This window comes from Cydia splendana, chromosome 13, assembly GCF_910591565.1.
Source record: "Cydia splendana chromosome 13, ilCydSple1.2, whole genome shotgun sequence".
In the NCBI taxonomy this organism is placed as follows: Eukaryota; Metazoa; Arthropoda; class Insecta; order Lepidoptera; family Tortricidae; genus Cydia; species Cydia splendana.
Genome location: NC_085972.1, coordinates 9943224 through 9956848, shown reverse-complemented (window position 1 = coordinate 9956848; position 13625 = coordinate 9943224). Strand labels below are relative to the sequence as shown.

Here is a 13625-nt window from a genome sequence, read left to right as displayed (position 1 = left end):
CGTTGACAATTGTATGTTTGTACACTGCAATATACGTCCAGCTATTACGCTGTTCTTTATGGTGATTATAATTAAGTTTATTTACATGCCACTAGAATTATACAAATTGTTGCATAAATTAGCATATTTAGCAGAAAGATATAGGCAAATAAGGCAGGTGGGGATTCAACGCTTAGTTATAATTGTCACTAGATACTTTAATATAATATCATGTTAGGTGTATTTTGAAAGTTTGTTTTACTGGCCACAGAGCCAAAATATCTCCTCGAGTAAGATCTAATTTTAAACATACTTAAAAACGGATTAATCATAGGTAGTCTAAGATTTAACAGATCCTTACACTATAGTAAATTAGAATATTAGAATTCGGCTAATTGAGATTAAGCTATATCACAGAATAAATACTAGTACTAGGTACAGAAGACTCACTCTCTAACAAAACGCGTCTGTTACGATCAGGACAGATATGGCCGCTAGGTGGCGACAGCGCTACGTGCGGCTAGCCACCAAAATTGGTGTGGAATGGATGTACTTTTAGCTACCTGTAGCAAAGCGACGAAATTGCGGAGTGAACCACGCCTGGCTATATATTAAAAAATAATAAAAATAAATATAAGTACCTTATTTCACTCACGTCTGCAGAGCAAAGTCCTTAAAAATAGGTAATTAATCAGCAAAGACTGGTGCCTGAAATAGTTACCTGTGCATTAATAAAAGTAACAGACTTGAAGCTAAACGTGTTGCGCCAATAAATCTAACTTAATTAAACATCAACTAGAATTACAAAGTTGGCACGGCTCGAGATCTTAATTCAATGAGGTTGTCACAAGCAACCAGCGACTAAGTGGTTTGTCGTGTCCTCTCCCACTGGGTACTTTATCGTCTTCGTTTTAACTTGATGTTACTCTTATTTTGCAGTATTCTATTACTGACGTGAGAAAGTATCTATTGGTCTTTTTAGTTAAGAGCATCATGCCTACCGTAATTAAAAATTCATCCCAGACAGCCTTATCTATAATAAGAATGTGTTGGAATTTATTGATAGATTTGGTTTCTAAGTACCAGTTGAAGAACCAAGGTACAGCGTTTAAAAAAAAGTTGTACAAAATATCTGGAATTTGAGACTTGTACCTCATGGGATAAAACGTTCTTACCACTTTTATATTTATGAGTTACTTTCATAAAAAATAAATTTAAACTACTACTATGAGGAGTCCTCAATTCAGCCTGATTCAGCATAAATACTGCAAGGCTCTTGTCTGTAGCCTCCTGTCTAAGAGCCAGGTGATCTGCGCGAGGAACCTGAATATAGAAAATTATTTATAAGTATTATTACTATAAAAGTCATATTTCCACATAACTTTCAAATATGTAATTTTAATTGAATCTATAATAGCATTCAATAAGTCCAGGTAACACTAGATTGAATATGACTACTGCAAATATATCACAGCACGTAACAAGTGGTCCCCCATGACAGGAGAGAGCCGCGCGCCGGCGCACTTTCAACGGGCTTTATCGTTCAGAATCTTCACTCACAATATAAACAAGCTATAGATTTTCTGTAGAATCCAAGCCACATATGATCTGGGAAAATGTGTAATTAATACCGGGTTTTTATTTAGAAAAAACTTGTAATAGCACTACACTCGTTCTGGGTAATATTTGTACTTCTGGAAAGGATTCACAGCCACCCTAACAATTTTGGCGGTGGTTCCAAAGCATCATTTACGAACATCAGAAAACTCTCGAATTGCTCGGGCTCCACGTAACGCCTTCGCCGAGATCCGAAGGTGTAACCCTCCGTGTCCGTTATCAAATTAATAGAAACAATTTTAACATTTCTATGAAGTCTATAAAAAAATCTAAATTAGTTTGTCCGTATGAGAGTTGAGAGCTATGATGACGTAAATTACCCGTTTAAATTATTTGTTTCTTTTGGGATGGACGGACAGATGAACATCAAGATGATAATGATATGGGGACACTGAGCAAAGAAACTTCAAAGTGGCGGAGGATTTTATAGAGCCTGTCTATAAAATTAGGTATTTATTAGTACCATGAAAATGTGAATAGTGGCACATATTCTGCAAATTTTATAATAAGTATATACATATTATGAAAATAAAGACTGGTTAAGCTGAGCAATATCAATAAAATAAAAACTAAAATAAAATCACCTTTAGCGTTATGATTCATTGCTCACTTGATCCAAATACCCTAAAATACAATACCGTGTTTTGTGTCTATAGTAAAATACCTTGAACTCTACCCTTTGCTGGTATCTTTTCTTATTAGTAGGTACTTATATTCTTTTGACATTGAGACCATACAATTCGGACAAGTAAGTATTATTCGGGTAAGTATGAAAAATCAACTTTCTCAGGATCCAAACAAGTTTGAATATTTCCCCAGTTACAGTAATTTAATTAATCATAAAATTACATTACTGTTTCTACAGTGTAGTAAAATCTCATTATGAATTATGAGTTTTATGATTAGCTTAATAAACATGGTTGCCTTCTTCGTGTCCTTGATGTTATGAAAGTTCAGATTAGTAAGGTGGCTACCACGGCAACCGTAAGGTCGCGAACTTGGGGTCTGTGGGACGCAGAATTACGTGCAAGCACTTGTGGTACGGTGAAATGCGAAATAGTTGTTTAAAGCGAAAGGGGGGTGCGTTTGCACCGTTAATAACTATCTAGCGACAACCAGGCAGTTTGTTGAGCTCCGCTTATCGAAAAATTTACGACATGAGAATCTTATAATATCCTTAGCAAATTACGCCCTCCAACTTGCACACCTCACGTTAGGCACACTAACATATGTATGTTATTGTTCGGATGTAAGTAAGAAAAACTTTATTGTATGAATAAGAAATATTTTACAGGAGATAAAAGTTATAAGTTATAACTTATATCTATGAGGGATCTCTTTACTGATCAGTAGTAAAACGCCTTAATTGATGATGACTTGTGATGATGATGTACTTAATGCCAATCCTGTTTTTCTTATACACATACTAATATTGTAATATATGTTCTTTTTACCTACATTAAAGTTGCCCATAGAAAAATGCAACAATATTTTATCAAAACGGTCAAGTGATTTGCGACCTAAAAATACTTTAATAATAATGTCAACACACGATAAATCTACAGAAACTTGTCAACCATTAAGATATTCATCTGAGCGTTTATGTGGACGTTTTCCGTGGAATCCATCAAAATACATGGGTACGGTGAAGGGGCAATTGTCGCCGTCTGGTCCGGTACTTTTACTTTGGAAGACTAAATAAAGAGGTTATGTCCAAACTGACAGGTGATTGATGCGATAAGAATAATAATTGAAGTTTCGTAATATTGAGGCGTAATTAACCATAAAGAATATTCAATATATTGTTAGGCAGGGCTGCTGTCTCGGTCAGTAACATTTAAATGAGAGCTTTTTGTTCGAATAGTTGCAGCAGAAAACAGTAATTTGAACAAAAGTATAGTCACTAATATCCACGTTTTTCTATTTAGTCCGAACTTATCTTAGCACAACAAAGTACGATACACAGTTGAAACGTGAAATCGAATTGGAATGCGATCCGAACTTGAGAATCGGAATAACGATTAACGTCACGTAGACTTACCTACTTCTATCCAATGAATAGGTTCCTAGGTGGTTTACTTAAATCATCAAAAACTAAAATTACCTAGTACTATTAGTATATAATGCCAACGCGATTAAAGATAGGTATAGGTTATAAGCGACTTATATTCTATATCATACAGCGTAGCGGGTAAATGAACTTGTCGGTTTGATACTCGAAGGCAATCAACAAATTAAATTGCAATTCAGGCCTACGTCATTCAACGCTCCTACTATGATAACTGCTTTCTATTCGTACATGTTGATTGCAATATTATTTACTGGAAACTAGCTTAACGTGTTATTTATTTAATAAATTATACTGGGTGTAGCAATTTTATACTTCAGCAATAATTACAACTCCTTAAAATTTCAAACACCAAAGCATACAGTTGCGGATATTTCAGGAAACGTACTTTGTAATCAAAAGTTACATTACATTACGATACATATAAACAAGTTCGTTGGTCCTTTATGATTTCATCTATCCGTAAGTAATTTGTAATAAATACCGTTACGATTTTTAACACGAAACAAATGATAAATGTCTCATGTTACAGCGACAGTATTAAGTTACATAACGGTGGTTGCAATTTCAAAGTTTTTGCGCATGACCGCTATGTAAAATTAAATTATCCCTTAAACCATCGTAGTTATTGTAAAGAAGCCACTGACTCGTACCAGTTTGCATATATAAAACATTGCTTACCTATGTACTATGTATAAAATTCATCGAAAAAAGAAACAAGTGTGATTGGATCGTTAATGAATTTTGTATCGTTAAAGAACTAGCTACTAGAACTAGTACTTATCAAACTCCTCAACCAAACTTAAAAGTAGTTTTACAGATACACTTTTTTCGCAAAATGTATCTGTAACTACTTTTAAGCTATTTCGCTTTTACTGAACTGTAACGCGATGGGCAAAGTTATGTTAAAGGGCAAAGTTTTATACTTTTACGGTATACAACGTGATATTCCAGCCCGCTTTATAGCGTATTTGTATAGGGCAGCTGGAAATAAATGATAAAAGTCCATACAAAATTACACCAATGGACTTAACGTACAGCGATCTTAAGCGTGAGGTGTGTAATGTATCCAATCCAACGAATTTGCTGGGCAACGACCTTTGCTCACGTTTTTCTGCTAAATGTACAATGATATAAATTAAATAAGTCGAGTTTTTGTGTATTTCTACTAATAAATAACACGAATCAATTATATTTTTTATTCGAAGTGGATAAGCGGGTACGGTTACTTTTGATTGGCAGGTAATAGTCTGGCAACAATATACACGAAGCTAATAATAACAGAACCAATTAAATTTTGCTACGTACTTTTATTTGCTTTTAACCGATACTGTAATTACGAGTAAGGTTCTTGCTGTAACAGTCTAGGTCATAACTTTAAAACGTGTCCTAAACTTTCTTAGTTTTTAGAGTTTCGTACCTTAAAAGGAAAAAAACGGAATCCTTATAGGATCACTCGTGAGTCTGTCTGTCTGTTTGTCTGTCCGACCACTCCCCGCCTTTGTCTCCGAAACTACTGTCTCTAAAATTTTGAAAAAAAAAAACACAAAATAGTTCTTTACTTTTGGATGACAGGAAAACCTATTAGAAATGTGCAGTCAAGCGTGAGTCGGACTTAATTACTTAGTTTTTGAACCGGGTTTTATAAGACATTTCATTGACGTTCCACATATAAAAATAACATTTTCGAATATTCGGTATTCGGCCTATTCGGCCACTTTGCCGAATATTCGGTATTCGGCCGAATGTTGCCTACTATTCGGCCGAATACCGAATATATGTTGCACCTACCTAAAAAGAAAAATTACACAAAAAAAATACTAAAAACTAGGTATATTTAACATTTAAAATGTATATTCTTGGAAAGTAGTTTTAAATACGAAGGCACGTTTTTGAGCATTTGTTGATTACAAAATATCTTATTTTTATCATGGGTCTAATTTGATTGACTCTAACTACATTCATTAATTCTGTTCAACATAAAAATATATCTTAGCAAACTTTGTGCTTTGTTGGCGAACAGTTTTCATAATAATTGTGACTCAAAATGTTCGCATGTTATGCCGAATATTCGGTATTCGGCCGAGAGAGGGGCCGAATATTCGGTGTTCGGTATTCGGCCAAATTCACTATTCGGGGCATCTCTACTTATAACATCATTATTGTTACCTTAAAAAAAATACTTATTTATACTTTTCACCACAGCATTTCCCTTGGATCTTCACTTAAAAATACAAGTATTACCTATATGTATTTATTTAAAGCCTAATAGCTTTTAGGGAAAAGTAACAACGTTCAGGCTGGTTGGGATAATAAATACGAGAGTTCACTGACTTCCTAAGTTATTCTAAAGTATAAGTTTTGGCGAGTTTTTTCTTAGTCGAAACTAGTTCTGTCGGCGACGGAAATAATGAGTTCCAAGCAAAAAGACCGTTCCAGACCAGGCCTGATCTGAATAATGATCAGGGCGTCGAATCACGGCCAAATTTTAGTAGCCGAAATGTGAATTACAAAAAGTTTATAGAATTGTATAAATTGAGGCCTGGTGTCTCAAACAACAGATAAAATGAACTTAGGTCTGTACCTAAGTAAATTTCATCGGTATAAAGGTTTAGAAAAAATGGTTACCAGCTTATAATTGGCCGTGTAGGCTTAAATGCTCACCGTACAGTCATATCATATCATCATCATATATTTATTGCATCCATGGTAAGTACACAGGTGTTACATAGGTAATACAAAGATGTTTCACATGGGCCCTGGTAGGGCACGGCAATATTCTTAAATCTAAGGATTGAGTTTGTATGTATGTATTGCATGCAAATTATCAAATTATATGTCACTAAAAATAATAAAATTAAATATTCATGCTTAAAAAAATGTTAGGTGCTTACAGTTTATGTCAAAAATGTCAATTGGTATATAATGTTAATTTAAAACTAATTATTAAAATTCAAAATTGAGTCATGTCTAATAAGTATACTAAAAACTACATAATAATTACATTTCATCTTCCAAAAAGTCATTCAGATTATAATAGCATTTATTGATTAAGAAGTCCTTCAACTGCTTATTGAATAGCGTGTCTGATGTTTGCAATTTAAGGTCGTCGCTGATTTTATTGTAAATTTTTATTGCCATCATGTTTGGGCTTGATTTATGTAGCTTTAGTACAGAACTTATGGGTGGCGCCAGGTTATTCTTAAATCTACTTTCGAAACGTCGAGGACGGTCGGCAATTTTTGGGAAGAATTCCGGGTATTTCCTGACGAACTTGCAGATTTCTAAAATGTAAATTGATGTCAACGTCAAAATTTTGTATTTAATAAAGTAGGGTCTGCAATTGTCGGAGTATGTAGTGTTGGCTAGTATTCGTACGCACTGTTTTTGGAGAACAAATATATCGTTTATGTCAGTACTGTTTCCCCAAAGAATTATCCCATAATTGAGCCATGAAGAAGCATAGGCGTAGTAGGCAGTCAAAGCGCATTGAAAGTTAGTAGATTTTTTTAGTTCTCTAATGACATATATAAAACTAGACATTTTATTTTTTATTTTATTTAGATGTGATTTCCAGTTGATATGAGAATCTATATCTATTCCAAGAAGGGTAAAAGCGTCTACACATTCTAGGGTTTGTACATTGAATGATATATTTATATCTAATGCGTCTTTTTGGTAAGGCCTGAATTGTATAATTTTCGTTTTTGTAAAATTTATGTCTAAGTTGTGGTCAGTGAGCCAGTCTCTTAGTTTGGTCAATGTATTATGAATGTCGCTTTGGAGGTTTTGATCATTTTTGCATGACATTAACACAGAAATATCATCCGCAAAAAGTACGCACAAGTCATTCAGGATCATTGGGAGATTGTTTATATAAATTAAAAATAATAAACAGCCGATACAGCTTCCTTGGGGAATTGAGTGTTCGACTACTTGAACCTCCGATCTTACGTAGTTGATCATACCTGTTTTATTGTCATTGTGTTGTATCTCGACATATTGTTTTCGGTTATCTAAATATGATGTAAGCCATTTGTGCGCGGTACCCCTAATTCCTATTTCATGTAGTTTGTCAAGCAGTATTTTATATTGCACCCTATCGTAAGCCTTCGACATATCTAAAAGAATACCAATTGCATATTTTTTTTCGTTTAAAATATTATATACTTCCTGCATATATTTATAGACGGCTAGTACAGTCGATCGGTTCCTGCGAAAACCGTTCTGACTATCGTTAAAAATGTTGTACTTTTCGCAGAATGAGTTTAGTCTGTCTAATATTTGTTCAATGTACATATTAACTATTATTTTTGAGTAGAGTCCATCTAAGTTAATAAGTTAAACTTTGCACCGACCTTAACTCTAGAAAGTGAGGGAGTGCTATTATAATCGTCATATTTTCTTTGAAATTTGACATTAATGATGATATTGGCTAATTCTGTCATTGAAAATAATGCGATGCAGAGTTAGTTTAGTCCGACTCTAGGTAGATATTCGAAATGGATGGGCTTGTACACCTGTAGTACCAACTGATATCAGAGCAAATAATTTTTAACTTAATTGCTATAGAATATTATTATATTTAAAGCCTAATAGCTTAAACAACTAAGTATACCTAAGAAAGCCAGCTAAGCTGCATTGATTTGCGATTGGAATACAAACCTCCGTACAAGCACTTAGAGCCATCAAAATTTGCACCAAGACCATCATTTCGGAATGAATACCAGGTCGATCACGAGGTAACTGTAAACGTCAATTCGCATGGCTTTACCTCTCCATTCCATGATTGGCGGCCCTAATAATAGACCGTAGTGCGATATCCATCGCTAACTGTTCTTTGATGGAACATCAATTGCTCAAACTAATTATCAGTCATTTGTAGGTATCTGTGGCATTATGATACTATGGTTCTCCGTTCCCATTGTGCGTCACAGAAATCAGTTTTAAAATAAATAATAGAAGTATGGAACTAACTCTCTCGTGATTATTGAAGTACCTAATTACTTAAGAAATTAAAATAATACACAATAATGAATTTTACTAAAATAATTATAGGGCTTTTGTTGTTTAGCTTCGCCGTGATACATTCGATTCAATGCTTTAGAACATATTTCTTCTTAAATTGTCAAGTGGTTTCATTTGAAATATAATCTTTTAGTTCAGTTCTCAGCTTAATCGAACATTCCTTAGTGCAGTGATGCAATCATTTTGTAACTTGTACCTAAACCAGGTACCCAAACGGTATTGCACTTGCGAATGTCTCTGGGCCGCTCGTCTGCGAACCTACTTTATTAAACGTCACAATCACGAATTCAGCCCACGATTCTCCACTGCATCTCCGATAAGCCTTCGCAAACACTACGGTCGACATCAAAAATATGTATACAGTATTCGCCGTATTGCAAGAGAATAAGGTACAAATGTGTAAACATATATTGCAAGTCGTCTGTGCAAGTGCTACGGTTGCCACACCGATATTTCCGCAAAATGTTAGCAAGGATGAAGACGCTTAACGGTTGTAAATTATTTATTAACTTATACATTTTTTTTATTTCAATAATACAGTTGTATAATCAGAGGGTTAAAACAAATGTTCTTTTCTCTAGTTCATTTGGAACTAGAGCAAATGAATAAACTTTATAAATACTATCTGGAAATCCGTATTGTAGATCTTCTTTGATCACGTCTAATTGAGCTTCTTGGAATATTAATTGCATGAGTTTATAAGGTCGGGCTACTGATGAGTCTTCGTCGTCATATTCTATTTCTTCGCCTGAAGTGATATTCTCTTTAACGATTATAACACCGTTCGTGTTAAGTGCTCTTTTACATCTTTTTAAAAATGCAATTAGATCGAAGTCGTCTAAATGGCTAAGGACCCATTGACACCAGATGACATCATATTTTTTCTGAGGGGTAAAATTTTGCAAACCCGCATGGTACAGTGATCCAAGTCTTTCGTTGTTTTCGCCGATTCTTTTTTTGGCGGCGGAAAGGAATCTTGCCTCTTGTTCGACTAAATCTACCTTATCAAATAGGGTAATCAGCAGGTTTTGAGTGATTCTGCCGATACCGGCTCCACAGTCGAGAGCCAACTTAGTTCCTGGGGCATTTTTAAGAGCTAGTATGTCATTTAGAAAGGCCTTGGACCCCTTGATGTCAATGTCCGAGATATGCGCGTAGCCGCCGAGCACGCCGTCTATCGTGGCTGGGACATTAGCCCAGTATTTTGCGGCTGTTGTATAAAAAATGTTTTCAGACATTATAAAAAAATTAATCAAATTGTGACATGGTTTTGGTATTGTGACAGTTTGAGTCTTTTATTGTTAATGTCAAAATCGTGGCATCATAGATTCTAAAAAAAGTTCGGGTTAAACGACATTTGAGGATTTACTAATAAAATAATAAACCTAACGTGAGACTCACGTGAGAGGTTCATTATTTTATTAATTAGTAAATCCAATTTTCTTACTTATAATTTAAAATACGAAGTAAAAAATGTAATGTAGTATGGTTAAATTGTTTATTACTGAACAGAGAGCTGCAAGATGTTTAAGACGAAACAGGAGCTGAGTTTTAAATATTTTAGGTAAATATACCCGTCTCGCTAACGGAAGCGGCACCTAAAAGTAGTGCGATAAGGACAAGGCGAAAAATCCTGCGTAAAAATCTCAAAAATCGAGGTTTCGTACTCCTCTGTTTCCTCCTCCAAAACTTAACCAATCGTAACCAAATTTGGAAATCTAAATGATTATGAAATTATCTGTGTCGGACCGTTTTGCTTTTTTGGTTAATTGATATCAGTTTTGAATGCCACGCCTCTCATTGCGGCATAGTCAATTAGGCCATTTTGGCCATTTTTGAAGCGCTCTAGCGCCTTAAAAAACAAAAATATCAAAAAAAGCAAAACGGTTCGACACAGATATTGACAATATTAATCTGTGTTGAAAAAATCATTGCTCTAGCTTCAAAAACCACGGAGGAAAACGAGGAGTACGTTTGTATGGAGAAATGACCACTCCCGTTGGCTCTTAATTACATAATTAATAAATAGTTTCGCAACACAACAGATACATATCACAATTGAGCAATAGAAAATATTACGCAAAACTCTGCGTAGAGGGCGTCACTAGGTCAATCACATGGCCTACCGTGAAACACGACAATCGAAAGTTCGGTTTTTGCCTCTCTATCATTCTTGCCTATACGATCGATAGAGAGGCAGATAAAGAAATTTCAATTTTCGCGTTTCGCGGTGGGCCACCTGTAAACAAACCGCCTTGATGCATCAATGTCATAGTGAACACTTGTCAAAAAACTGTTTAAGATGTTTAAGGCCTAGTATGTATAAGTTACTGTATGGTTTACTAAACAAATGAGTGCTGCACTCTGGCGCCAGAACATTGCACCCCCTATTCCCTATTCTTCCTCTTGAGATGTTGTTTAATGTGCACTAATTTGTTTTATGCATTTTACACAATTTACTCGTAGTCTTACGTTTCCTTTTTGCTTGTTCCAGGCTTTAATAGCGGCAGTGCAAGAGACCCCCGAAGAAGACATCCGCGATGCTCTGAAGGCGCAGACCGACCACCACCTGGCCGTGGTGCCGCGCGGGCCCAAAGTGCTGCGAGACACTACCACTTATAACACCACTATCAACACTGATGACACGGTTAGTACACGGTTATCCATCTTATTGTTCTCCCGTTTAAACAGTCGCCATCAGATATATCGGAGCAGCCATGGTGTTCACAAATGTCTGAACAAAAGCTCAATTATCAAGACGTTAAAGTGCATGTCGAGATATTGTTGAGCACCTTGGCCGCTCTGATATATCTGATGGCGAATGTATGCTAAGGGTGACAAACATTCTTAAAATGTAAGGATACCTTATAGACCAGTGTTTTCTATTAGAATCCATGTTGTACGGATGATCTGGGTAAGATCCAGATAATCCCTTACTAGTTGGATTTGTACATTAAATGTATAATTAATAATATGTGATTGACACATTTATATGTGAATGTAGGCCACTGTAGGCGCGTTGACGGCGGAAATCCCAAAAAAATTATAATCACCAGCTGGCACTAGTACTTACCTAAATAAGTTCCTAAATATTATTCTGCAATGTGCAACATAATGTAAAAGAAATATTTTAAATGGAAAGCAAATATCGCTAAGGAGATTTCAATTAACATTGGGTAGCAGAACTAGTTTTTGCGAACTTAACAGTCGCTAAGTGATACAACCGTTTGCCTACCTAAATACATAATCATTAAAATTATGTATCTATACTTGTACATATTTCCAGGTCAAAGTTTGAATTTGTATAACATTTCAGGAGGAGCTGCGGGCCCTGCGACCGGACGGCACGATAGTCACAGAGACGCGGCACACGAAGGAACAAGAGCGACTCTGCGACGAGGAGTTGTCTAAGAACGAGGTACAATCTTATTTCATATAATACGAGTATCTAAAACACTTGCGATATCATTTGATATTTAGCAGTCGCTTTTCGGTGAAGGAAAACATCGTGAGGAAACCGGACTAATCCCAATAAGGCCTAGTTTACCCTATGGATTGGAAGGTCAGATGGCAGTCGCTTTCGTAAAAACTAGTGCCTACGCCAATTCTTGGGATAAGTTGCCAAGCGGACCCCAGGCTCCCATGAGCCGTCGCAAAATGCCGGGACAACGAGATGATGATCTAAAACACTTGCGATCCGCTTTTTACTTTTTTTTAATATACTACGTCGGCGGCAAACAAGCATACGGCATACAAGCAATCTCATAAATAAAACGTCGTCATGTTAGACCTAGGTACATACTACATACCTATTATTCTTTAACCTACCACGATATTTTGTGGCATTTTTATCATCGAATCAACCGCATTTTACGCCCAGAGTACGGACAATTTTGCCACCATCTTTTAATATACTCGGTCAAGCAGATCTTGTCAGTAGAAACAGGCGGCAAATTTGAAAAATATAGGCGCGAAGGGATATCGTCCCATAGAACATTTGAATTTCGCGCCTTTTTTTACTGACAAGATTTGCTTGACCGTCTATATCTTACCATCTTTTTAGGCACGCTCGCTAGCAAGCGACGCTAGCCTGGTAGATGAGAAAGGGGGCACGGAGCGAAGGAAACGAGAGGACCTCGAGCGGAGCACCGACTTCATGGCGGGAGGCAGGAGGGTAGCTACACACGTGCACTCTAGAACTCGCACCGAAGAAGGTACCTAACCTAATCATGGTTACCTACATATTTATAACAAAAAGAGCGTTTTACGCCCAATTTTATATTAACTTAATGTCTTCTAAATTAAATGGATGTTCTAATGATAATATTCTATTTGTAGCGGAGCGGGAAGGACAACCAAACATGGATGAAGATTGGGACAGTTTGTCAGTGCGAATGCGTCGCCAGCGCCGCCTGCGACAAGCCGGTAAGATATGACACTAAGCCTAGTTCGTCTACTCGACAACAGATGGCGCATGTGGTCTCTACGGTTAACTTGTTACTCGGAGTGATCATAGATGGCGTTGTTCAGGCATAACGGTGAGAATTTGAGTAGTTAGAGGCATATGTCACAGATGGCGCTTTTTAAAATATTGCTTTATTTTGTCGAAAAGTATGGGTACAATAAATATAAAGTTAAATAATATCCTCCTTTTGCTATTTTAAGACGTATTATGATAAAAGTAACAAATAGTTTCTTGCTAAAATATACATTAGAATGTTTTGAATAAGACAAGTCTAAAAAAACTTAATCTAAAATAGGGCGGTGTCATGGTCCTAACATAAATACTTATAAGTACCTTGAGTTTGTTTTGATACTAGTACTATTTAACAACCAATTGTGGTTGGTTTTGTTATACTTTTTAAACATAAATAAAATAACATGCAATTTTTTTATGTCTTCGTCAAAAAATAAGAAAGAAAATCTATCTGTC

At 35.8% G+C, this 13625-nt stretch overlaps 3 protein-coding genes across 5 annotated transcripts in view; 1 reads left to right on the top strand and 2 right to left on the bottom strand.

Annotated features, from left to right (window-relative positions):
• The window catches only part of LOC134796016 (fibrosin-1-like protein), a 323185-nt gene that overhangs the window by 221976 nt on the left and 87584 nt on the right, over window positions 1–13625 (bottom strand). The gene's annotated exons all lie outside the window — the stretch shown is intronic.
• LOC134796019 (serine/arginine repetitive matrix protein 1) overlaps window positions 1–13625 on the top strand; it is a 214925-nt gene that overhangs the window by 183837 nt on the left and 17463 nt on the right. For all 3 annotated transcript variants that reach the window (XM_063767930.1, XM_063767929.1, XM_063767928.1), the window contains 4 exons: window positions 11187–11339; window positions 12009–12110; window positions 12756–12906; window positions 13031–13117. In XM_063767930.1, the coding sequence (XP_063624000.1) occupies window positions 11187–11339; window positions 12009–12110; window positions 12756–12906; window positions 13031–13117 (493 nt within the window). The remainder of the gene's footprint in view (window positions 1–11186; window positions 11340–12008; window positions 12111–12755; window positions 12907–13030; window positions 13118–13625) is intronic.
• Window positions 9177–9995, bottom strand: LOC134796049 (N-terminal Xaa-Pro-Lys N-methyltransferase 1-like). The gene has a single exon (XM_063767980.1). It carries the CDS (start codon window positions 9928–9930, stop codon window positions 9241–9243), a length of 690 nt encoding a protein of 229 aa, XP_063624050.1. The 5' UTR covers window positions 9931–9995; the 3' UTR covers window positions 9177–9240.